Source organism: Oncorhynchus nerka, unplaced genomic scaffold (genome assembly GCF_034236695.1).
Source record: "Oncorhynchus nerka isolate Pitt River unplaced genomic scaffold, Oner_Uvic_2.0 unplaced_scaffold_761, whole genome shotgun sequence".
Lineage (NCBI taxonomy): Eukaryota > Metazoa > Chordata > Actinopteri > Salmoniformes > Salmonidae > Oncorhynchus > Oncorhynchus nerka.
In genome coordinates, this window is record NW_027040453.1 from 131339 (window position 1) to 158398 (window position 27060).

The 27060-nt window shown below is 41.7% G+C and overlaps 1 protein-coding gene across 1 annotated transcript; it reads right to left on the reverse strand.

Annotated features, from left to right (window-relative positions):
* Window positions 1-351: 351 nt before the first annotated feature.
* Window positions 352-20532, reverse strand: LOC135571110 (NLR family CARD domain-containing protein 3-like). The gene is made up of 10 exons (XM_065016915.1): window positions 20427-20532; window positions 17992-18243; window positions 8239-8355; window positions 7843-7927; window positions 7486-7714; window positions 5610-7113; window positions 5150-5323; window positions 1641-1814; window positions 1422-1468; window positions 352-1033 (listed from the first exon to the last, which is right to left on the reverse strand). Exons 2-10 carry the CDS (start codon window positions 18225-18227, stop codon window positions 510-512), a joined length of 3090 nt encoding a protein of 1029 aa, XP_064872987.1. The 5' UTR covers window positions 18228-18243; window positions 20427-20532; the 3' UTR covers window positions 352-509.
* Window positions 20533-27060: the final 6528 nt, after the last annotated feature.

Sequence of the window (27060 nt, forward strand, 5' to 3'; positions counted from 1 at the left end):
AGAAACTGATTTAACAGGCAGATAGACCTTGGATATTGTTATCGTCTTATAAACATGAAGGTCAACAATTATAGGAAGATGTGGATGTGTGTGTGTGTGTGTGTCCAGTGTGTGAGTGAATGGATATATATGTGTGAGTGAATGGATATATGTGTGTGTGAGGTGTGTCCAGTGTGTGAGGTGTGTCCAGGGTGTGTGTGTTTTTGTGTCCACTGTGTGTGTGTGTTTGTGTCCAGTGTGTGAGAGTTTGTCCAGAGTGTGTGTCCAGTCTGTGTTTCCAGTGTGTGTGTGTCAGTTTGTTTGTGTGTGTGAGTCCAGTGTGTGTGTGTCAGTGTGTGTGTGTTGTGGTCAGTGTATGTGTGTGTGTGTGTGTGTGTGTGTGTGTGTGTGTGTGTGTGTGTGTGTGTGTGTGTGTGTGTGTGTGTGTGTGTGTGTGTGACCAGTGTGTGTGACCACTGTGTGTGTCCAGTGTGTGTGTGTGTGTGTGTGTGTTTGTGTCAGGTTATTATTTACAGGGACGCTGAGTCACCATCACCCCAAACCCTAAACCCTGGATAGAGGGGCTCAGTGAATGTGGAGGTGAATGTGTTCAGGTGGGTCAGTGTGTCAGAGGAGGCTCTATAGAAGGACAGAGTGCCGGCTGGCCAGTCCAGATACACTCCTACTCTGTGGGAGCTGGAGGAGGGGATGTCTATGGTAGTGGTAATATTATTGTGACAGGCAGAGTAACTGTTGTCAGAGCAGAACAGACTCCAGGACTTGTCATTGTATCCAAGCCAACAGTCCCTACCCCTTCCTCTCCTGTTGATTCCTTTATATGTCACTCCTATAACAGCCCCTCCACTCCACTCAACCTCCCAGTAACAGCGCCCAGTCAGACCCTCTCTACACAGCACCTGTCTACAGACCTCAAATCTCTCTGGGTGATCAGGATACGGCTGCTCTTCTGTCCTACATGTCACCTTTCTGTTCACCTCAGACAGAGAGAGGAGTCTGTTTACTGTGTTTAGGTCCAGTGTGAGATCACAGACATCTGATGGATGAAACCAGACACAATATTAGAAATCATCATCATTCACATTAGAATGTTAACTCACTTTTCTCTAATTAATTTAACGTAGATGTTTCTAGGTATCAAAAGGGGAAGTTAAGGTAACTTGAGACTTGTTGAATGATCATATGTTATACTGTATGGTAATATAAAACACACTTATTCCCTTTAATTACACACACACACACACACACACACACACACACACACACACACACACACACACACACACACACACACACACACACACACACACACACACACATACATATATTATGACCAAGTCAGTAATGATGGTGGTCTTTGACTTTGACTTAACTTGATTTAAGACTTATTCTTAGTCATAGTCTTCACAGCAGTCAACACTCACATTTTCTAAGCCCAGGGTTCATTCTGTTCTCTCCACCATGTTCCACACTGTAGCGGTAAGCAGAAGAACAGACAGTCATTGAGTGACACACACACACACACACACACACAAACAGTCAGCATATAACTTTGTCCGAAGTGGGGGTCAGAATGTTTGTCTTAACTAGCCTGATAAGTCCAACATGTCTGATATGAACATTGACATAAACCCTCTACATACTTGAGTTTCTCCAGTCTGCAGTGTGGATCCTCCAGTCCAGCAGAGAGCAGTCTGACTCCTGAGTCTCCTGGGTGATTGTAGCTCAGGTCCAGCTCTCTCAGGTGTGAGGGGTTTGACCTCAGAGCTGAGACCAGAGAAGCACAGCCTTCCTCTGTGACTAGACAGCCTGACAGCCTGCAAAGAGTCAAATCATATTAAAATCACACTGATATTCTTTGGTGGTGAAAATGGTGGCAGTATATATAAATTGTTCAGTTTCTACCAGGAAAAACATAATCTAAAACAACCTGCAAATGCTTTCAACAAGTTTGTAGAATCACAAAGTGATGTAATCACTGCAGACATGGAATATGGGACCAAATACTACATTTATGAATACTTTTATACAATATCAGTTAATTTGTCCAAATAATTAAGACTTCTTCAAATGGGAGAACTACATACATAAAGTGCTTTCATATCTGATAATACTGACCTCAGAGTCTCCAGTTTACAGTGTGTCCTGGAGGGCAGGTAGTTTGCACCCGGTGATGCGTTGTGCAGACCTCACTACCCTCTGGAGAGCCTTGCGGTTGTGGGCAGAGCAGTTGCCGTACCAGGTGGTGATACAGCCCGACAGGACACATACACCACCCGATGTTACAGGAAGGCCATAAAGATCATCAAGGACATCAACCACCCGAGCCACTGCCTGGCGAGGTCAGTACAGGTGCATCAAAGCTGGGACCGAGAGACTGAAAAACAGCTTCTATCTCAAGGCCATCAGACTGTTAAACAGCCACCACTAACATTGCTTTCGATTGTGCATCTGTAGAAGTTTGTGAGTGTTTTTGGTGACAAGCCAAATTTCAGCTATTTCAGCTATAATTTCACTATTCCCATCGATGTGGATAGGGGGTGCTTCCTCTGCTGTTTCCTGAAGTCCACAATCATCTCCTTTGTTTTGTTGACATTGAGTTTGAGGTTATTTTCCTGACACCACACTCCGAGAGCCCTCACCTCCTCCCTGTAGGCCGTCTCGTCATTTTTGGTAATCAAGCATACCACTGTAGTGTCGTCCGCAAACTTGATGATTGAGTTGGAGGTGTGCATGGCCACGCAGTCATGGGTGAACAGGGAGTACAGGAGAGGGCTCAGAACCCACCCTTGTGGGGCCCCAGTGTTGAGGATCAGCGGGGTGGAGATGTTGTTACCTACCCTCACCACCTGGGGGCGGCCTGTCAGGAAGTCCAGTACCCAGTTGCTAAGGGCGGGGTCGAGACCCAGGGTCTCGAGCTTGATGATAAGTTTGGAGGGTACTATGGTGTTAAATGCCGAGCTGTAGTCGATGAACAGCATTCTCACATAGGTATTCCTCTTGTCCAGATGGGTTGGGCAGTGTGCAGTGTGGTTGAGATTGCATCGACTGTGGACCTATTTGGGCGGTAAGAAAATTGGAGTGGGTCTAGGGTGTCAGGTAGGGTGGAGATGATATGGTCCTTGACTAGTCTCTCAAAGCACTTCATGATGACGGATGTGAGTGCTACGGGGTGGTAGCCATTTAGCTCAGTTACCTTAGCTTTCTTGGGAACAGGGACAATGGTGGCCCTCTTGAAGCATGTGGGAACAGCAGACTGGGATAAGGATTGATTGAATATGTCCGTAAACAAACCATCCAGCTGGTCTGCGCATGCTCTGAGGGCGCGGCTGGGGATGCCGTCTGGGCCTGCAGCCTTGCGAGGGTTAACACGTTTAAATGTTTTCCTCACGTCGGCTGCAGTGAAGGAGAGTCCGCAGGTTTTGGTAGCGGGCCTTGTCAGTGGCACTGTATTGTCCTCAAAGCGGGCAAAAAAGTTATTTGGTCTGCCTGGGAGCAAGACATCCTGTTCCTTGACGTGGCTGGTTTTCTTTTTGTAATCCGTGATTGACTGTAGACCCTGCCACATACCTCTTGTGTTTGAGCCGTTGAATTGTGACTCTACTTTGTCTCTATACTGACACTTAGCTTGTTTGATTGCCTTGCGGAGGGAATAGCTACACTGTTTATATTCGGTCATGTTTCCGGTCACCTTGCCCTGGTTAAAAGCAGTGGTTAAAAGCAGTGGTTCGCGCTTTCAGTTTCACACAAATGCTGCCATCAATCCACGGTTTCTGGTTTGGGAATGTTTTAATGTTTTAATCGTTGCTATGGGAACGACATCATCAATGCACTTTCTAATGAACTCGCTCATCGAATCAGCGTATTCGTCAATGTTGTTGTTTGACGCAATACGGAACATATCCCAATCTACTTGATCGAAGCAGTCTTGAAGCGTGGAATCAGATTGGTCGGACCAGCGTTGAACAGACCTGAACGCGGGAGCTTCCTGTTTTAGTTTCTGTCTGTAGGCAGGGAGCAACGAAATGGAGTCGTGGTCAGCTTTTCCGAAAGGAGGGCGGGGGAGGGCCTTATATGCGTCGCGGAAGTTAGAATAGCAATGATCTAGGGTTTTACCAGACCTGGTTGAGCAATCGATATGCTGATACAATTTAGGGAGTCTTGTTTTCAGATTAGCTTTGTTAAAATCCCCAGCTACAATGAATGCAGCCTCAGGATATGTAGTTTCCAGTTTGTAAAGAGTCAAATAAAGTTTGTTCAGGGCCATCGATGTGTCTGCTTGGGGGAAATATATACGGCTGTGATTATAATCGAAGAGAATTCCCTTGGTAGATAATGTGGACGACATTTGATTGTGAGGAATTCTAAGTCAGGTGAACAGAAGGACTTGAGTTCCTGTATGTTGTTTGGTTTATTCTCCCACTTTATATATCTACATAGTCCCCCTTTTAAATATTTTAAAAGTATTCTGACTAATTCACTTATAGTGTATTAAAGTAGTCAAAAGATTAGTATTTGGTCCCAAACGCCTTGGTTGCATTTGCAGTTTGTTTTGGTTTTGTTTTGGGTTATGTTTTGCCCAAAAGTAACTGAATGTTGGATGATGACTGGAGAAATAGTCTTTCTAAGTAAGTAGATAACATGTTTCTAAACACAACTAAATTAACTCTGATCCAGTGTGTGTCTGTTTGTGTGTGTCCAGTATGTGTGTGTCCAGTATGTGTGGGTATCCAATGTCTGTGGTTGTGTCTAGTGTGTGTGGGTGTGTGTGCGTTTGTTCAGTCTGTGTGTGCGTGTCAATTGTTTGTTTGTATCTGTCCAATGTGTCCAATGTGTCCAGTGTGTGTGTGTGTGTGTGTGTGTGTGTGTGTGTGTCCAGTGTGTGTATTCAGTGTGTGTGGTGTGTATCCAGTGTGTGTATGGGTGTGTGTGTGTGTGTGTCCAGTTTGTGTATGCAGCGTGTGTGTGTGTGCGTGTTTGTCCAATGTGTGTGTGTGTCCTGTGTGTTCCGGTGTGTGTGTGTGTGTGTCCAGTGTGTGTGTTCAGTGTGTCCACTGTCCAAACACATATGGTGTGGACTATGTGTGTCTGGTAAACACATGTGGATCTGGTGAACAGTTATCACTTGTTGACCAACTACAGGAATACTGACCTCAGAGTCTCCAGTTTACAGTGGGGATTCCCCAGTCCAGCAGAGAGCAGCTTCACTCCTGAATCCTTCAGGTCATTGTTACTCAGATCAAGCTCTCTCAGGTGTGAGGGGTTTGACCTCAGAGCTGAGACCAGAGAAGCACAGCCTTCCTCTGTGACTCCACAGCCTGACAGCCTGACAAAGAGATCATCATGACTTCACAAACACACTGTTAATTTAACACCAGTAGTGTAGAAGGACAATGGTAGATGCATTTGGTTTATTCTCTCAAACAACATATAGATTAATCTTCCATCTCCTAGAATTGTATGGTCATATTGTTATACTAATGTGAACATAAAAGCATTGATTCAATACGTTATTCAATATAATATTATATACATATGATATCACATATTTTTCCCTAAACTGAATATTTCTTCCTGATGATTAGTTCTTATATGTCATTTTATTTACTCACAGAACAGCTCTGGAGGCTTTGACCACTGGCAGCAGCCTCAGAAGACCTTCCTCTGATCTGGAGTATTTCTTCAGGTCAAACACATCCAGCTCCTTTTCTGAAGTCAGCAACACAAAGACCAGAGCTGACCACTGTGCAGGTGACAGTTTGGGTCTAGAGAGACTTCCTGATCTCAGGTATCTTTGGATCTCCTCCACTAGAGAATGGTCATTCAGTTCATTCAGACAGTGGAACAGATTGATGCTCCTCTCTGGAGAGGGATTCTCCCTGATCTTCTCCTTGATGTACTTGACTGTTTCTTCATGGCTCTGTGAGCTGATTCTTGTCTTTGTCAGTAGACCTCGTAAGTGCTTCTGATTGGACTCCATGGAGAGGCCCAGAAGGAAGCGGAGGAAAAGGTCCAGGTTTCCTGTCTCACTTTGTAAGGCTTTATCCACAGCACTCTTGTAGACAGTAACTTCAGTATTGTCTTTTGTTTGCAGGTTGTCAATTAGATTCTCTGTCTCTTCTTTCCCAAGATACTTTTCGTTCTTCTGTTTGGTATGAAACTCCACAAGGTGTGTGTACATCTCAGTCAGAGTCTTGGGCATCTCTTCTCTCTTATGTTTCAGCATGTGTTCAAAGACTGTTGCAGAAATCCAACAGAAGACTGGAATGTGGCACATGATGTGGAGGCTCCTTGATGTCTTTATGTGTGAGATGATTCTGCTGGCCATGTCCTCATCACTGAATCTCTTCCTGAAGTACTCCTCCTTCTGTGGGTCATTGAACCCTCGTACCTCTGTAACCTGGTCAACACACCCTGAAGGGATCTTATTGGCTGCTGCAGGTCGGGTAGTTATCCAGAGGAGAGCAGAGGGAAGCAGATTTCCCCTGATGAGATTTGTCAGCAGAACATCCACTGAGGTTGACTCTGTGACGTCCCAACAGATCTTGTTGTTCTGGAAGTCTAGGGGCAGTCGGCATTCATCCAGACCATCAAAGATGAACAGAACTTTGTACTTGTCGTAGTTGGAGATTCTTGATAGTTTGGTTTCCATTGAGAAGTGATTGAGAAGTTCAATGAAAGTGTGTTTGTCGCCTTTCATCAAATTCAGTTCACGAAAAGGGAATGAAAATACAAATTGGACATCCTGATTTGCTTTTCCTTCAGCCCAGTCCAGAATGAACTTCTGCACAGAGACTGTTTTTCCAATGCCAGCGACTCCCTTTGTCAGCACAGTTCTGATAAGTTTGTCTTGTCCAGTTAAGGGTTTGAAGATGTCGTTACATTTGATTGCAGTCTCTGGTCTTGCTTGTTTCCTGGTTGTTGTCTCAATCTGTCTCAGCTCATGTTCATTATTGACCTCTCCTGTTCCACCCTCTGTGATGTAGAGCTCTGTGTAGATCTTATTGAGAAGTGTTGGGTTTCCTTGTTTAGCGATCCCCTCAAATACACATTGAAACTTCTTCTTTAGATTAGATTTGAGTTCACGTTGGCAAATCACAGCGAGCTCATCTGAATCTAGAAATAACACAGAGGATATGAATATTACGTCTGTTTTAATGTCTACAGTATTGTAGGACTGTTATAAAGTTATACATTATAATAATTTATTCTCTTAACTGACGGTATAAATGTGTAAATGTTTTCATAATGCATTACAGACTGGTGTGACTGATTATATTATTATTGGTATTATTGATGGTATTATTAATGTTCTCTCTCTCTAAATGAATCACCACAACACATCCCTGCTGCTACTTGATGAGGTCACTAGGTGTTGTGTTCAGGCTGCTACAATATCATTGAGTTACACAGCTACTTTAGCTGTACTTTAGCTACAGCTTTTAAATGTTATAAAACATCATTCAACATGAGGCAGACAGATCTTACATTTCTCCAGTGTGTCAGCAAGCTCCTTCTGGTTCATTTTCCTCAGGATGTGCAGTGTGATCTTCAGAGCCCCCTCTCTGGCACTGCTCTCCTGCTTCTCATCTTCAGCATCCACCACTTCCTTATCCTGCTTCTGACTCTCAAAGCCTTCTGGGAGTTCTGGACTAAGAATCCTCTTGAACATCTTCAGCTCGTTCTTCACAAATGTCATAATTTTCTCTTCAAGCAACTGAAATAAATCAATTAAATGAGTTAAGCAAGAGAATAAATGCTTCTCATTAACACATTAATGAATGATTGACAGATCAACTTTACTTGAGGTAAACATAAACAAATGTACATAACAGGACCACATACACTGAATATGGAGGCCAGGTCTGTTTGATGACTCTGGGAAGACTGACCACTGAGAATCTCTGACTCTGATCCTGCCTGTTGGTTTCTGTGAACAAAACATGAGATTACATCTCCTCATCCAGGAGTAGTACACACACACACACACACACACACACACACACACACATACACACACACACACACACACACACACACACACACACACACACACACACACACACACACACGGAGGGAACGTTGTGTTTGTTTAATATTGTTTTAGGACTATGCAAATGGACAAAATGATTAGCCTATGGATTATGAAAACAACAACAATAAATGGGAAAATGGGAGAGGAGAAATGACTAGAGACAGTGTTGTTTAACTCACTGACCAGGACCCATGAGTTCTTCTTACCTTTGTTCAGTAGAAAAGTCTCCCTCTCTAAACACCTCAGGTAGATTCATAGACTTGTCACTCTTCATGGACACACAGCTGGGAACAGGGGAGGCTGGTCTCTTCTGCTTGATTGGGCTTCAACACAACAGAGACAAACATTACATCTCTCATCTACTCTGAGTTCAGATGGGGAAACATAAGAGTTTCATTTCAAAAAGCTATATATTCATATTCAGAAATGTTCGTAAATTAGCTTTTATTGTTTGAAGAAGTCATGTTTATGTTAAGTTATGTTTTTTTGCTAAATGAGATGACACGTGGGTACCTGCTTCTATAAACCAATGAGGAGATGCCACGATTTTTTATAATGAATTATGTAATTTATTAGAGGGCTGGAAGACGCACTCTCGAGGTTGTTTACTCACAATATCAGATATTAAGATGATTTTTATAATGAATGTATACTGAGGTTGAGGTTCTGACTAGTGATTATTTACCCGGGGTTCAATACCTGCTATTGAGGCGCCCTGAAAATAATATTCAAAAGTTCGGTCATTGGACACAGAGGTTTAAACACTAAAGTTACCGTCCATCTAGTGAAGAGAGGAGAACCGGACAGAGGTAGCCAGCATCCGTCAACGAGAGAGGGAGAAGCCTCACCGGGATTTAACAGGTGGAAGAAACAACCGGGGATCTCCATCAGTCCACAAGAAATGCAGACAGCCGGTGATGATGTAGTGGTAGCTATGGTAACTAGGATGCTGCTGGTAGAGTAGCTAGCTAGCTTACCGAGATGTACTGACTAGCTAGGATAACTAGGATGCTGCTGGTAGAGTAGCTAGCTAGCTTACCGAGCTGTACCGACTAGTTAGGATAACTAGGATGCTGCTGGTAGAGTAGCTAGCTAGCTTACCGAGCTGTTCCGACTAGCTGGTCGTTCTGTACCTCATCTCAATGATGAATCCGGTGAACCACAAATTGAAACAAGGATAGAGAGTGAAAAGGATCTGGCTACATTCATACTGTCCCTAACCGTAAAGCAAAAAAAACTAATTGAACAATAAACTTCGGTGTTTCAACACTGTAACAAACTCCGTCGTTATTCCCCAAGATCACCTCAGTCCACTCTGCGCGTAACCGGACAATATCCTTGGCGCCACACCGAACGTGGACGCGGACAGTTCTGTACGGGGACGCGGACAGTTCTGTACGGGGAGGAGGACAGTTCTGTACGGGGAGGAGGACAGTTCTGTACGGGGACGAGGACAGTTCTGTACGGGGACGAGGACAGTTCTGTACGGGGACGAGGACAGTTCTGTACGGGGACGAGGACAGTTCTGTACGGGGACGAGGACAGTTCTGTACGGGGACGCGGACAGTTCTGTACGGGGACGCGGACAGTTCTGTACGGGGACGTGGACAGTTCTGTACGGGGACGCGGACAGTCCTGTACGGGGACGCGGACAGTTCTGTACGGGAGGGAGGACGGGGGAGGACAGTTCTGTACGGGAGGAGGACAGTTCTTTACGGGAGGAGGACAGTTCTGTACGGGACGCGGACAGTTCTGTACGGGACGCGGACAGTTCTGTACGGGACGGAACGGGACAGTTCTGTACGGGGACGAGGACAGTTCTGTACGTGGACGCGGACAGTTCTGTACGGGGACGCGGACAGTTATGTACGGGGACGCGGACAGTTCCAGTACGCGGACATGAGCAGTGCAACACAATCAACTAAACCCAGTCTTTACAGTGGGTTACATTAGTAATATTCATTTTTTATTATTATGTAAAACAAACATTCTATGTTGTTTTATAACAATATGTTGAGATCTGGGTCCATATCCACAAAGTGTCTCAGAGGAGAAAATTGGTCGTATAAGTGCTGAGAATAAAGACATTTTACACTTATGGGTATAAATTAAAGCTATTTATGAAGTCTCTAGTCCCACCTAGTTGGCAGATATTTAGGACACCTGGTGAGCTGTCCTAAGTAGTTATGAGTTAACAGCAGCTGTCCTGAGTAGTTAAGAGTTAACAGCAGGTGTCCTAAGTAGTTAAGAGTTAACAGCAGGTGTCCTAAGTAGTTAAGAGTTAACAGCAGGTGTCCTAAGTAGTTAAGAGTTAACAGCAGGTGTCCTGAGTAGTTAAGAGTTAACAGCAGGTGTCCTAAGTAGTTAAGAGTTAACAGCAGCTGTCCTAAGTAGTTAAGAGTTAACAGCAGGTGTCCTAAGTAGTTAAGAGTTAACAGCAGGTGTCCTGAGTAGTTAAGAGTTAACAGCAGCTGTCCTGAGTAGTTAAGAGTTAACAGCAGGTGTCCTAAGTAGTTAAGAGTTAACAGCAGCTGTCCTAAGTAGTTAAGAGTTAACAGCAGGTGTCCTAAGTAGTTAAGAGTTAACAGCAGGTGTCCTAAGTAGTTAAGAGTTAACAGCAGGTGTCCTAAGTAGTTAAGAGTTAACAGCAGCTGTCCTGAGTAGTTAAGAGTTAACAGCAGGTGTCCTAAGTAGTTAAGAGTTAACAGCAGGTGTCCTAAGTAGTTAAGAGTTAACAGCAGGTGTCCTAAGTAGTTAAGAGTTAACAGCAGCTGTCCTAAGTAGTTAAGAGTTAACAGCAGGTGTCTTGATAATACTATAGAATAATGCAGTCAGTGGTTCCTGAGCCACACGTGTAATTGCTTTGAGTAGTTAGAAAATAATGTTTTGATATTTGATATGATTAATACATTAATAATATAGAACATGCAACAGTATGTCTTGTGCTTTTGGCAATGATTTATGTGTAATAATTATGTATAACAAGTGATACCATGTATCAGGCTTATTCCCCAAGATTAACTCAGGTTTTCACCCAGTGGCTAAGGAGTTGGACCTGTGGCCTAAAGGTGGCTGGTTCGAATCCAGGTGGAAAATGTGCTATTTGCTAACTGCTGGGCTGCATGATGTCATTTATTGGCGGGCTGGAAGTCGCACTCTGTCTTTTCTATTCCGAGGTTGTTTACTCACAATATCAGATATTAAGATGATTTTTATAATGAATGTATACTAAGGTTGAGGTTTTGACTAGTGATTATTTACCCGGGGTTCAATACCTGCTATAGTCACTTTTTTTCTCCACCAAAAGCAACACAGGGTATATAGCTAACTAAAGTCATGAGACCATTTTAGAAAATAATGGGACATATAGGCTGTGGTTGCTGCTATTTTATGTCCATCATATTGCTGCTTGTAGCCTATAACTGATGCTTCATGGTCCATCATATTGCTGCTTGTAGACTATAACTGATGCTTTGTGGTCATATGCTCCCATCTATTGGAAATTTTGCAATTAAAAGTTATTAATTCAAATACAGACATTGGTGGAGCTGCTGAGAAATAAAGTGTATTTTTCTGGTTAATTTCTTAGATCTCTAACCTGCCCCACCTTTCACACGCCAATTGCTAGACTTTCACATAGAGGTTTCCAGGTCATCCAGTTCAAACCACATTTGAAAAATAAAACAAGTGGCTTGTTGATCAAGTGTTCTGCCTTGAAATAATAAATATAATAAAATAACAAAACAAAAACAGCAAAATGCTGAGACAGGTTTCGATTAACAAAATAATCAGTGCTATTTGGTACTATAATGGTATTTACTAACATAATATTATTACTAAAACAGTTTCTAAAATAATTTGGGTTAAAGTTAATGCTAAAATAGGTAATACGTAGGGTTAGATGCTGATGTAAAAAGGGCTTTATAAATACATTTGATTGATTGTTAGGTTTAGGGATTTTAAGGCAAAAAAACAGTATGGGTTTATAGCTCTCTTGCTCCTCCCTGTGGCCTTCTGTAGGTACTACATAACTCATTCACGACACCTGCTAGGCTCATAATCTGAGGTAGCAACTGCATCAGATCTACAAATCAATGAGCTATACCTGTCCGTTTGTTTTCTAACTCAGTGAAACTGCGCAGCTTTCACTCAATCCGATGCCGGCGAACGAACATTTCGATGCATTTCAAATTACCCAGCAGCCATTTAGAAACAACAAGTCATCAAAAAAAGTGTTGTTTCTTAATTTAAAAAAATGTCTTCTGGCTGTTTAAATCGGCCACATCTTGAAAAAGAGGACAGGGACATAGGTTTTGTTTAGGTTGTATACCTTTTTCTGAAAACAAAATATGGTTAACCATGACCAGAAAAGGTTTAAGGTTTAGCACCTCGTATAAAGGGTTATATTTATATTATTGTACTGTATAGTCAGATACTTCCTAATCTCCTATAAAGGTTAATATATATATATTATAGTTTGTGTCGGGGTGCTGTGGTCAGGTCAGTCTGTTATATCTGGAGTATTTCTCCTTTCTTATCTGGTGTCCTGTGTGAATTTAAGTATATCTCTAATTTTCTCTCTCTGAGGACCTGAGCCCTAGGACCATGCCTCAGGTCTACCTGGCCTGATGACTCCTTGCTGTCCCCAGTCCACCTGGCCGTGCTGCAGCTTCAGTTTCAAACGTTCTGCCTGTGGCTACGGAACCCTGACCTGTTCACCGGACATGCTACCTGTCCCAGACCTGCTGTTTTCAACTCTCTAGAGACAGCAGTAGATATACTCTGAATGATCAGCTTTGAAAAGCCAACTGACATTTAGTCCTGAGGTGCTGACCTGTTGCACCTTCTACAACCACTGTGATTATTATTATTTGACCCTGTTCGTCATCTATGAACATTTGAACATCTTGGCCATGTTCTGTTATAATCTCCACCCGGCACAGCCAGAAGAGGACTGGCCACCCCACATAGCCTGGTTCCTCTCTACGTTTCTTCCTAGGTTTTGGCCTTTCTAGGGAGTTTTTCCTAGCCACCGTGCTTCTACACCTGCATTGCTTGCTGTTAGGGGTTTTAGGCTGGGTTTCTGTACAGCACTTTGAGATATCAGCTGATGTACGAAGGGCTTTATAAATACATTTGATTGAATTTGAATTGATGTGGATGAAGTCTTATGCCAGACCCACAAAGAAGGTGAGAAGTTAAAACAATTAGGTTTTTTCTTCTTCTACTGAGCTTTTGTTGTTAGTTGGAACATTTAGAGAAACTAAGAAGTATTTTCCCCTTATTTGTATTGATAGTGTGTTATGTTCAGAATACACAGCCATACTTTACACATCTGGATACCTGTGTGTTATGTTCAGAATACACAGCCTTTACACATCAGGATACCTGTGTGTTATGTTCAGAATACACAGCCATACTTTACACATCTGGATACCTGTGTGTTATGTTCAGAATACACAGCCATACTTTACACATCAGGATACCTGTGTGTTATGTTCAGAATACACAGCCTTTACACATCTGGATACCTGTGTGTTATGTTCAGAATACACAGCCATACTTTACACATCAGGATACCTGTGTGTTATGTGTGTTTACGACATGTATGACTAAACTTTATGCAATCTGCTATGCCCTGCACACCGAAAAGCAAAAGTCTCAAGTGGTTTTCATTTATACTGTCAGTGCGTAGTTGGTGCTTTGTGTAACCATTCAAATGATGGTTTGTGTTGCAGCAACAACAACAAAATGTTTTACGTGTTTAAAGAGTTTTGCAAGAATTGTTTTCTTTTGCAAGAGATGTGTAATGTTTTGTTACTTTGATGTCAGGTGTTGTGGTTAGGTTGTGGTTAGGTTGTGGTTAGGTTAGGTTGTGGTTAGGTTGTGGTTAGGTTGTGGTTAGGTTAGGTTATGGTTAGGTTAAGTTGTGGTTAGGTTAGGTTGTGGTTAGGTTAGGTTGTGGTTAGGTTAGGTTGTGGTTAGGTTGTGGTTAGGTTAGGTTGTGGTTAGGTTAGGTTGTGGTTAGGTTAGGTTGTGGTTAGGTTGTGGTTAGGTTGTGGTTAGGTTAGGTTGTGGTTAGGTTAGGTTGTGGTTAGGTTGTGGTTAGGTTAGGTTGTGGTTAGGTTAGGTTGTGGTTAGGTTAGGTTAGGTTGTGGTTAGGTTGTGGTTAGGTTGTGGTTAGGTTAGGTTGTGGTTAGGTTAGGTTGTGGTTAGGTTAGGTTGTGGTTAGGTTAGGTTGTGGTTAGGTTAGGTTGTGGTTAGGTTGTGGTTAGGTTAGGTTGTGGTTAGGTTGTGGTTAGGTTAGGTTGTGGTTAGGTTGTGGTTAGGTTAGGTGGTTAGGTTAGGTTGTGGTTAGGTTAGGTTGTGGTTAGGTTAGGTTGTGGTTAGGTTGTGGTTAGGTTAGGTTGTGGTTAGGTTAGGTTGTGGTTAGGTTAGGTTGTGGTTAGGTTGTGGTTAGGTTAAGTTGTGGTTAGGTTAGGTTGTGGTTAGGTTAGGTTGTGGTTAGGTTGTGGTTAGGTTAGGTTGTGGTTAGGTTAGGTTGTGGTTAGGTTAGGTTGTGGTTAGGTTAGGTTGTGGTTAGGTTAGGTTGTGGTTAGGTTAGGTTGTGGTTAGGTTAGGTTGTGGTTAGGTTAGGTTGTGGTTAGGTTAGGTTGTGGTTAGGTTGTGGTTAGGTTAGGTTGTGGTTAGGTTAGGTTGTGGTTAGGTTAGGTTGTGGTTAGGTTGTCATTTTAGGTTAGGTTGTGGTTAGGTTAGGTTGTGGTTAGAAGGTTAGGTTGTGGTTAATTAGGTTGTGGTTAGGTTAGGTTGTGGTTAGGTTGTGGTTAACACATTAGGTTGTGGTTAGGTTAGGTTGTGGTTAGGTTAGGTTGTGGTTAGGTTAGGTTGTGGTTAGGTTAGGTTGTGGTTAGGTTAGGTTGTGGTTAGGTTAGGTTGTGGTTAGGTTGTGGTTAGGTTAGGTTGTGGTTAGGTTGTGGAAAAATAGGTTGTGGTTAGGTTGTGGTTAGGTTAGGTTGTGGTTAGGTTAGGTTGTCATTTTAGGTTGAAAAATTAGGTTGTGGTTAGGTTAGGTTTTTGAGGTTGTGAAGGTTAGGTTGTGGTTAGGTTAGGTTGTGGTTAGGTTGTGGTTAGGTTGAAGGTTGTGGTTAGGTTGTGGTTAGGTTGGTTGGAAAATTAGGTTAGGTTGTGGTTAGGTTGTCTTAGGTTAGGTTGTGGTTAGGTTAGGTTGTGGTTAGGTTGTGGATAGGTTGGGTTAGGTTGTGGTTAGGTTGTGGTTAGGTTGTGGTTAGGTTGTGGTTAGGTTAGGTTGTGGTTAGGTTAGGTTGTGGTTAGGTTGTGGAAAATAAGGTTGTGGTTAGGTTAGGTTGTGGTTAGTGTGCAGATTTTGCAGAAATAAGATAAGATATAAGATAAGCAAGAAATCAGAAAAATTGTAAAATCTAGAAAAACAATATGTTACAGACACATGAAGGCATCCATCAGCAATCATTTCTGAGGAAAAATAACACATGAAGGCATCCATCAGCAATCATTTCTGAGGAAAAATAACACATGAAGGCATCCATCAGCAATCATTTCTGAGGAAAAATAACACATGAAGGCATCCATCAGCAATCATTTCTGAGGAAAAATAACACATGAAGGCATCCATCAGCAATCATTTCTGAGGAAAAATAACACATGAAGGCATCCATCAGCAATCATTTCTGAGGAAAAATAACACATGAAGGCATCCATCAGCAATCATTTCTGAGGAAAAATAACACATGAAGGCATCCATCAGCAATCATTTCTGAGGAAAAATAACACATGAAGGCATCCATCAGCAATCATTTCTGAGGAAAAATAACACATGAAGGCCATCAGCAATCATTTCTGAGGAAAAATAACACATGAAGGCATCCATCAGCAATCATTTCTGAGGAAAAATAACACATGAAGGCATCCATCAGCAATCATTTCTGAGGAAAAATAACACATGAAGGCATCCATCAGCAATCATTTCTGAGGAAAAATAACACATGAAGGCATCCATCAGCAATCATTTCTGAGGAAAAATAACACATGAAGGCATCCATCAGCAATCATTTCTGAGGAAAAATAACACATGAAGGCATCCATCAGCAATCATTTCTGAGGAAAAATAACACATGAAGGCATCCATCAGCAATCATTTCTGAGGAAAAATAACACATGAAGGCATCCATCAGCAATCATTTCTGAGGAAAAATAACACATGAAGGCATCCATCAGCAATCATTTCTGAGGAAAAATAACACATGAAGGCCATCAGCAATCATTTCTGAGGAAAAATAACACATGAAGGCATCCATCAGCAATCATTTCTGAGGAAAAATAACACATGAAGGCATCCATCAGCAATCATTTCTGAGGAAAAATAACACATGAAGGCATCCATCAGCAATCATTTCTGAGGAAAAATAACACATGAAGGCATCCATCAGCAATCATTTCTGAGGAAAAATAACACATGAAGGCATCCATCAGCAATCATTTCTGAGGAAAAATAACACATGAAGGCATCCATCAGCAATCATTTCTGAGGAAAAATAACACATGAAGGCCATCAGCAATCATTTCTGAGGAAAAATAACACATGAAGGCATCCATCAGCAATCATTTCTGAGGAAAAATAACACATGAAGGCCATCAGCAATCATTTCTGAGGAAAAATAACACATGAAGGCATCCATCAGCAATCATTTCTGAGGAAAAATAACACATGAAGGCATCCATCAGCAATCATTTCTGAGGAAAAATAACACATGAAGGCATCCATCAGCAATCATTTCTGAGGAAAAATAACACATGAAGGCATCCATCAGCAATCATTTCTGAGGAAAAATAACACATGAAGGCATCCATCAGCAATCATTTCTGAGGAAAAATAACACATAAAGGCATCCATCAGCAATCATTTCTGAGGAAAAATAACACATGAAGGCCATCAGCAATCATTTCTGAGGAAAAATAACACATGAAGGCATCCATCAGCAATCATTTCTGAGGAAAATAACACATGAAGGCATCCATCAGCAATCATTTCTGAGGAAAAATAACACATGAAGGCATCCATCAGCAATCATTTCTGAGGAAAAATAACACATGAAGGCATCCATCAGCAATCATTTCTGAGGAAAAATAACACATGAAGGCATCCATCAGCAATCATTTCTGAGGAAAAATAACACATGAAGGCATCCATCAGCAATCATTTCTGAGGAAAAATAATACATGAAGGCCATCAGCAATCATTTCTGAGGAAAAATAACACATGAAGGCATCCATCAGCAATCATTTCTGAGGAAAAATAACACATGAAGGCATCCATCAGCAATCATTTCTGAGGAAAAATAACACATGAAGGTATCCATCAGCAATCATTTCTGAGGAAAAATAACACATGAAGGCATCCATCAGCAATCATTTCTGAGGAAAAATAACACATGAAGGCATCCATCAGCAATCATTTCTGAGGAAAAATAACACATGAAGGCCATCAGCAATCATTTCTGAGGAAAAATAACACATGAAGGCATCCATCAGCAATCATTTCTGAGGAAAAATAACACATGAAGGCATCCATCAGCAATCATTTCTGAGGAAAAATAACACATGAAGGCATCCATCAGCAATCATTTCTGAGGAAAAATAACACATGAAGGCATCCATCAGCAATCATTTCTGAGGAAAAATAACACATGAAGGCCATCAGCAATCATTTCTGAGGAAAAATAACACATGAAGGCATCCATCAGCAATCATTTCTGAGGAAAAATAACACATGAAGGCCATCAGCAATCATTTCTGAGGAAAAATAACACATGAAGGCCATCAGCAATCATTTCTGAGGAAAAATAACACATGTGAAAAAATGGTGGATGTACCGTTTTAGAAACAAACTCTTAATCAATTCTAAAAAAACATTGTCATCTCACCTCTTAGCTTTGGTGTCATGTTCTCCAGAGAGACTCCTTTTAGAGGCAGGACCCCCCTCCTCGCTCTCCTCAGAGAGACTCCTTTTAGAGGCAGGCCCCCCCTCCTTTCTCTCCTTTCTCTCCCCAGAGAGACTCATTTTAGAGGCAGGACCCCCCTCCTCGCTCTCCTCAGAGAGACTCCTTTTAGAGGCAGGCCCCCCCTCCTTTCTCTCCTTTCTCTCCCCAGAGAGACTCATTTTAGAGCACTGACCCCTAAACAGAGATCCAGCATGTTGGTTGTGGTTAACACAGTGACAACTAAACAGAGATCCAACATGTTGGTTGTGGTTAACACAGTGACAACTAAACAGAGATCCAACATGTTGGTTGTGGTTAACACAGTGACAACTAAACAGAGATCCAACATGTTGGTTGTGGTTAACACAGTGACAACTAAACAGAGATCCAACATGTTGGTTGTGGTTAACACAGTAACAACTAAACAGAGATCCAACATGTTGGTTGTGTTTAACACAGTGACAACTAAACAGAGATCCAACATGTTGGTTGTGGTTAACACAGTGACAACTAACCAGAGATCCAACATGTTGGTTGTGGTTAACACAGTGACAACTAAACAGAGATCCAACATGTTGGTTGTGGTTAACACAGTAACAACTAAACAGAGATCCAACATGTTGGTTGTGGTTAACACAGTGACAACTAAACAGAGATCAACATGTTGGTTGTGGTTAACACAGTGACAACTAAACAGAGATCCAACATGTTGGTTGTGGTTAACACAGTGACAACTAAACAGAGATCCAACATGTTGGTTGTGGTTAACACAGTGACAACTAAACAGAGATCCAACATGTTGGTTGTGGTTAACACAGTGACAACTAAACAGAGATCCAACATGTTGGTTGTGGTTAACACAGTGACAACTAAACAGAGATCCAACATGTTGGTTGTGGTTAACACAGTGACAACTAAACAGAGATCCAGCATGTTGGTTGTGGTTAACAACTAATTATTGAAGGTCAATTGTTCGCTTTTATTTATTATCTCTTAGAAATAAGAATTTACTAACAGACACATCCAAACAGTCAGGTGATTTATGAACATGTAGTTGTGATTGATATTTTTCACCTTTTCTCCATGTCCAACTAATAATAATAATAATAATAATACAAATATTAATAATAACAATATAATACATAATAATTATAATATATAATATAATATAATCAATGTAGTGGAATTAATAATAATAATGTCTCACTTTCTCTTTTAATAATTTCTCTCATTCTAGTGTGTTGTTTTGTTCAACAGGTATGATATTATGATGCTGTTACTGAATTCAGTTCATAATAACAATGTTAAGAAAAGTATGTTCAGTGGTTTAATACCAAATTACACAGGAAGCAGGAGCTCATTGTAATTTAGAAAACAACAAATGTTCTGATATTCTGAAAGATGATTTACAATTTATACATAAAAAATATACAAATTGTAAAATAACCGCGATATACGAATATATGAACAACATGTTATTGAATGTGACTTGACTACACCCAGTTAGCTATATGAACAACATGTTATTGAATGTGACTTGACTACACCCAGTTAGCTATATGAACAACATGTTATTGAATGTGACTTGACTACACCCAGTCAGCTATATGAACAACATGTTATTGAATGTGACTTGACTACACCCAGTTAGCTATATGAACAACATGTTATTGAATGTGACTTGACTACACCCAGTTAGCTATATGAACAACATGTTATTGAATGTGACTTGACTACACCCAGTTAGCTATATGAACAACATGTTATTGAATGTGACTTGACTACACCCAGTTAGCTATATGAACAACATGTTATTGAATGTGACTTGACTACACCCAGTTAGCTATATGAACAACATGTTATTGAATGTGACTTGACTACACCCAGTTAGCTATATGAACAACATGTTATTGAATGTGACTTGACTACACCCAGTTAGCTATATGAACAACATGTTATTGAATGTGACTTGACTACACCCAGTTAGCTATATGAACAACATGTTATTGAATGTGACTTGACTACACCCAGTTAGCTATATGAACAACATGTTATTGAATGTGACTTGCCTACACCCAGTTAGCTATATGAACAACATGTTATTGAATGTGACTTGACTACACCCAGTTAGCTATATGAACAACATGTTATTGAATGTGACTTGACTACACCCAGTTAGCTATATGAACAACATGTTATTGAATGTGACTTGACTAAACCCAGTTAGCACCATTTTGTATGATTGAACTGTCACGTAGCTGTCCCAGGTGAAATGGACTGTTACATCTGAGTGTTTTACTGTCATTCACTATACTAAAATAACACCAGACATTGAATGTCTCTACACACTTTATAATAATCCCTGGGAAGAGTCTTACCTTGTAGCCTGAATTCACAACCAGAACATGTCAAGTCATTGAGATATTTTCCGTTGTGCTGAGAGAGAACCTTCCTGATGACAAGTGTCTCTGTATCTATGTTCTAGGTTCATGTTGATCTTTGGATGTGACAAAGTTGATGACTACAACACCATGTATATCATATGATGGTCAAAGTTTAACCTTTGACACAACACCATAGTATAGAATCATTATGATGGATCCAGGTTCATACTATAACATGTAGAATCATTATGATGATCCAGGTTCATATTATAACATGTAGAATCATTATGATGGATCCAGGTTCATATTATAACATGTAGAATCATTATGATGATCCAGGTTCATACTATAACATGTAGAATCATTATGATGAAGGTTCATACTATAACATGTAGAATCATTATGATGATCCAGGTTCATACTATAACATGTAGAATCATTATGATGATCCAGGTTCATACTATAACATGTAGAATCATTATGATGATCCAGGTTCATACTATAATCATTATGTGATCCAGGTTCATAATAACATGTAGAATCATTGATGATCCAGGTTCATACTATAACATGTAGAATCATTATGATGATCCAGGTTCAACATATCTCTAACTGTGAAGGATACAACGGGGTCCCAAATTATTGACACCCTGATAAAGATTTGTAAAAATGATGTTATAAAATAAATCATTCCAAGACGCAAACCTATATTTTATGCTCAAACAAAATGGTGAAATTAAATGATTTTCTACTAATACAATATGGCTCAGAGAAAGGGATTGTGTTTAACAAGTAATATTTTTTTTTCTCTCTAAAGGTTCGGGGTCAAAATTGACACGCCTTTCAATACCTCACCTTGTGTGGATAATGGCACTGAGCCTTTTTCTAAAAGGTGTTATGAGTTGGAGAACACATTGGGAGTGATCTTAGACCATTCCTCCATTCAGAATCCTTCCAAATCTTCCCAATTTCTTTTCTTACCATGAACAAATGACAAACTAACAAAACGGTGTATTAGTCGCCCTCTAGTGGTAGGTGGTGATAATGTCTCCGGTCTCCTCTCTCTCTCTTCTCTCCGTCTACCCCTCTAGAGTCTCCACACTCCTCTCTCTTTCTCTCCGTCTACCCCTCTACAGTCTCCACACTCCTCTCTCTCTCACAAACATAGACTATGACCTGCCGAATGAGCCATCCTGATTAAAGATTCCCACAATACCCAATCTCTGTCTCTCTGTCTCTCTGTCTCTCTGTCTATCTCTCTATCTCTCTATCTCTCTCTCTCTCTCTCTCTCTCTCTCTCTCTGTGTGTGTGTGTGTGTGTGTGTGTGTGTGTGTGTGTGTGTGTGTGTGTGTGTAGACCTGCCAGGCTGTTAGGTTAATGGACTATGGAAACCTACTGAGAATCTGTCATACAGAGAGTTACAAATGAACATGATTAAAATACATGAAACCGTGTTAAACACAAGTCCATGTATGTTGTTCTCTCTGTTTACAGGACTAGAAGTCTGGTTAAAACACATCAATACTGGCTTCAACCCAACCCTAACCCAACCATAACCCTGTTCTCTCTGTTTACGGGACTAGAAGTCTGGTTAAAACACATCAATACAGAATGAATTATATGTCTTCAAACCTTATACTCATGTCCATCACCATGCTGGCTTCACCCCAACCCAACCCAACCCTAACCCAACCCTAACCCAACCCAACCCCAACCCAACCCTAACCCAACCCAACCCTAACCCAACCCTAACCCAACCCAACCCCAACCCAACCCCAACCCTAACCCTAACCCAACCCCAACCCCAACCCAAAAGCTGTGGATTGGGCGCATAAGAGATAAACACACAAACTGACACACACTACCATCACTACAGTGGAAACAATTTTGAACCATTCCTTAGAAATTCACAACAGACAACTCCCTTTCTTACCCCACTACAGAGCTCCCCTTCCCCTCAGCCTCCCCCCAGCCAATAACCACATTGGCTCCCGGTCCACTGGAACAACAACAGAACCCCTGGCATACAGCCTCAGCTCAAATCCAGGCCCCACCACAGTTGATTTCTCTGCCCACCACTTCAGCACCAGTTCCTTTCTCATCCTCGTTGGAGGACTTCCCTCCTTTACCCAAGTTCTCTCCTCTAGTTAAGCCTCAGGCTTCTCAAAAACGATCATCACCATTGGGGCCACGCCCTACCCCAGCACAGTGCTCTTTAAACCAGAAGCTAAATAATCAGTATCCTCCTCTTCCTCAGACACAATCTTCTACTGAGATAGGGATCCGTGACTCAACACCCTCATCCCCTGTTGCACCTTCGCAGACACAGAGAGATGTCAGCAATATTGCCCCAACTCCCCATCTCATACTAAGAACAACATGGCCCCCACTCCCTCCCCATCTCATTCTAAGAACAACATGGCCCCCACTCCCTTCCCATCTCATTCTAAGAACAACATAGCCCCCACTCCCTCCCCATCTCATTCTAAGAACAACATGGCCCCCACTCCCTCCCCATCTCATTCTAAGAACAACATTATACCCACTCCCTCCCCATCTCATTCTAAGAACAACATAGCCCCCACTCCCTCCCCAGCTCATTCTAAGAACAACATGGCCCCCAATCCCTCCCCATCTCATTCTAAGAACAACATGGCCCCCACTCCCTCCCCATCTCATTCTAAGAACAACATGGCCCCCACTCCCTCCCCATCTCATTCTAAGAACATTAACATGGCCCCCACTCCCTCCCCATCTTATTCTAAGAACAACATGGCACCCACTTTCTTCCAAAGTAAAAGGAAAGGAGATTATGAGAACCCCTACCTCCACTTCCCCCCATGACCCACAGAGATTAAACAACCCAGGGACCACCCAGGAGAACAGTATTCAAAGTATCATTGGTCCCCCATCGCCCACCATAGGCTCCAACCTTGAATTTATAACCACTAACACCTCTAATTTAATCCAGGCCCCAGTTGAGTTCCACCATAGGGCCTGCAGCCAGAAACCCTCAATGTTATAGCAACACTCCCAATCCCCTGGTTAAAACCCCTAAACACAGCAATGTTTCAGTTAAAATCTTGGAAAGGATTTCACCTCTATCGCTCTCACCAACAGGAGACGCCACATCAGGGGGTGAGCCTAGGACTGGGCAGTTCCAGGGGCAAATGACGATTAATGGACAAAACAATGGGCAACAACCCAAAAACAACCAATCTGAGCCCTCCCAAAAAGACACCATGTCACTGCCAGTCCGAGACCCCTGTATAACTGGCGCCTCAACATACTAACCCCAGTTTGAATTCCAACCTCAGCCCCAGCCTCAGCCCCAGCATCAACCCCCAACCCCAGCCTCAGCCCCAGCATCAACCCCCAACCCCAGCAACCCTTCAGAAACCATCGTTCCATAAAGACAGACCAAAAGGCAAGGTGGCGGATTGGAATTTTAAGGGAAATAAACCAATACTAGTCTTGGGAGACTCAAATGTTAATAGAATCCCTCCATTTCATAACCCAAACATACAAGTGGACAGTTACCCTGGAGCAAGATTTGATCATTTCACAAATGTTCTGGAGAAAACAGAGGTTCATTTAGACACCAGCATGCATAGTGGTTCTCTCGGTGGGCATAAACAATATGGATAATGACCCATACAAAACATCAATCAAACAGATTGCATCAATGCACAAGGAAGCAAGAGTCACTTTCCCTAATGCAATTATTTACATCCCCATTATTAACCACTCACACCTCCTTTCACCAGATCGAAAACGAAACCTCAGTCATTAACGGTTACATCACCACACATGGCCCATTTCTCTTGGAGATACCCCATGATGAATTCCACACAACAACAGACCTGATACACTGGACAACAACCACAACAGACCTCATTTTTAAGAATTGGTGTGAGCAGCTACATTTAGAATAGGCTCTACCCACAATTTGGATCCACCTAGCCATACCACACCCTTCTTTTCCCCCCCAACCCCCTGTACTCTCTCCCCCCTTTCCTCCCCCAGTTGCTTTCTTAGATTACCCAGCAGAGGGGGTAGTTGACCCCTTCTCATCAAACATCATGAATTTATCCAAGTCTTTTCAACTCACAACAGCACAGACCCAACTTTTGGAGAGGGGGTTGTCTTTCATTCCCCGCCCTGGTAAATTTGACTGGGAGGAACTTCATAGGGACACATATAAATATCATAGACGACTTAAACTTCTAGACTACTTTGACTATCAGACGAATGACAACCATTTACCATTCACCCTTCCTTCAATCTGGGAACCCAAACTGTCCCAGATAGATAGGAGGGTAAAGAACCTAATCAGAACCGACCAAGACACCCTTCACAACTATCACACCCAGGCAGATAGAGAGGACAACATCACCCGCATCGAAAGACAAGCCATAAAAGAACTTATAAACAACCCTCACATAATATTGAAACCGGCAGATAAGGGATCTGAAACAGTGGTCCTAGATAAACATCAATACACATACGAGGCAAATAGACAGTTATCCAACACCAAGTATTATGTACCAATAGGAAACAGCCTACAACCACAGACCCAGACTAAATTACGTAGAATCATACAAACACTTTATGATAAACGGCACATCACGAAAAAACAACGAGACTTTCTATTTGGACCAGACACTCCACCACCTAGACTGTTTTACCTGCTTTGTAACATTCATAAAGAACCAGAAACCTGGACTATTCCCTATGAAGTTCCTCCTGGCAGGCCAATCGTATCAGACTGTAATAGTGAATCATACAACAGAGCCCAATATATTGATCATTATATCAACCCTCTCTCCACTAGACACCCCAGCTACCTCAGAGACACTTATCACTTTCTTGAGAAGATCAAACCCATAGTTGTTCACTCCCAAACATATATCTCCACTATAGACATTAATAGCTTATACACTAACATAAATACAGCAACAGGAGTACAGACGGTCAGAAATATTTTCCATGCACACCCAGATAGCAATAGACCAGAGAATGAAATACTACAATTATTAGAAATCAGCCTCACGCACAACGACTTTATGTTCAATGATAAGCAATACTTACAGGTGGAGGGAACAGCTATGGGCAAGAAATTTGCCCCGGAATATGCAAACATTTACATGGCTGAATGGGAGAGAGAGGCATTGGCCAAGTGCCCACATCAACCTACATTATATTACAGACTTCTAGACGACATTATAGGAGCCTGGCCTCATGATATCCAACTATTCACTGAATTCATTATCATTCTCAACAGTCACCACCCATCCATTAAGGTTAAAAACATAATAGATCCATGTGAAGTACACGTATTGGATACTACAGTTTTCTTTAATCACATAAATCAGTCTCAAAAAACAATATTCACTGATATTCACTCAAAGTTTATTTCAAACCAACAGATACACATACTTTACTCCACAAACACAGTTATCACCTGTTACAGAAATTAAATTCCTATATGTTTTAATACCCAATTAAAATTAAACACTGTCAATTCCTAAGAATTTGTAAGACTCTTATTTGCATGAAATGGACAGAGACCAGTCTCAAAACCAATCAACAGCGTTTATTCTCGAGAGTACTGAACACGATACAGTTTACCACAGATTATAAACTGAAAATGACGTCATTAGTTTTCGTACTACCCCGTCTACCCCGTCTCATCTCCGCTCCAGTACAATGTCTGTATGGTTCTCAACACTTAGATCATTTATGATCCGAGCCAAGGTCTGCCTGTGTAGATAAGCATTCTAGCCAGTCTGGCTATAAGTTCATTCTTTTCTACCAAGGAACAGACAGTCATTGCTCTAATTCTTGATTATATTTACACATTATATTCAGTACTAAGGTTAAAAGAAAATGCATACATATACAGTAACATAATAGTATTCTGATTAGTACATATACAGTAACATAATAGTATTCTGATTAGTCAGTCCTGATTGAAATATATACATAATTAGTCATTATTGATTAAAAAAATCCTTTATTCAACCTGCCATCTACCCACCTGGGGACTAAGGGTTATGAGAGAACCCCCACATCACTAGCTTCTCTTTATTCAACCTGCCATCTACCCACCTGGGGACTGAGGGTTATGAGAGAACCCCACATCACTAGCTTCTCTTTATTCAACCTGCTGCATCTACCCACCTGGGGACTGAGGGTTATGAGAGAACCCCCACATCACTCTCTTTATTCAACCTGCCATCTACCCACCTGGGGACTGAGGGTTATGAGAGAACCCCACATCACTAGCTTCTCTTTATTCAACCTGCCATCTACCCACCTGGGGACTGAGGGTTATGAGAGAACCCCACATCACTAGCTTCTCTTTATTCAACCTGCCATCTACCCACCTGGGGACTGAGGGTTATGAGAGAACCCCACATCACTAGCTTCTCTTTATTCAACCTGCCATCTACCCACCTGGGGACTGAGGGTTATGAGAGAACCCCACATCACTAGCTTCTCTTTATTCAACCTGCCATCTACCCACCTGGGGACTGAGGGTTATGAGAGAACCCCACATCACTAGCTTCTCTTTATTCAACCTGCCATCTACCCACCTGGGAACTGAGGGTTATGAGAGAACCC

Coding starts and splice junctions, on each gene's coding strand:
- LOC135571110 (XM_065016915.1), bottom strand. CDS start 18,227: ATGAGTCTCTCTGGGGAGAGAAAGGAGAGAAAGGAGGGGGGGCCTGCC. Junction 7,928..8,238: donor GACTTTTCTACTGAACAAAG/GTAAGAAGAACT, acceptor TTTTGTTCACAG/AAACCAACAGGCAGGATCAG. Junction 1,469..1,640: donor TGCAGACTGGAGAAACTCAA/GTATGTAGAGGG, acceptor TTACCGCTACAG/TGTGGAACATGGTGGAGAGA.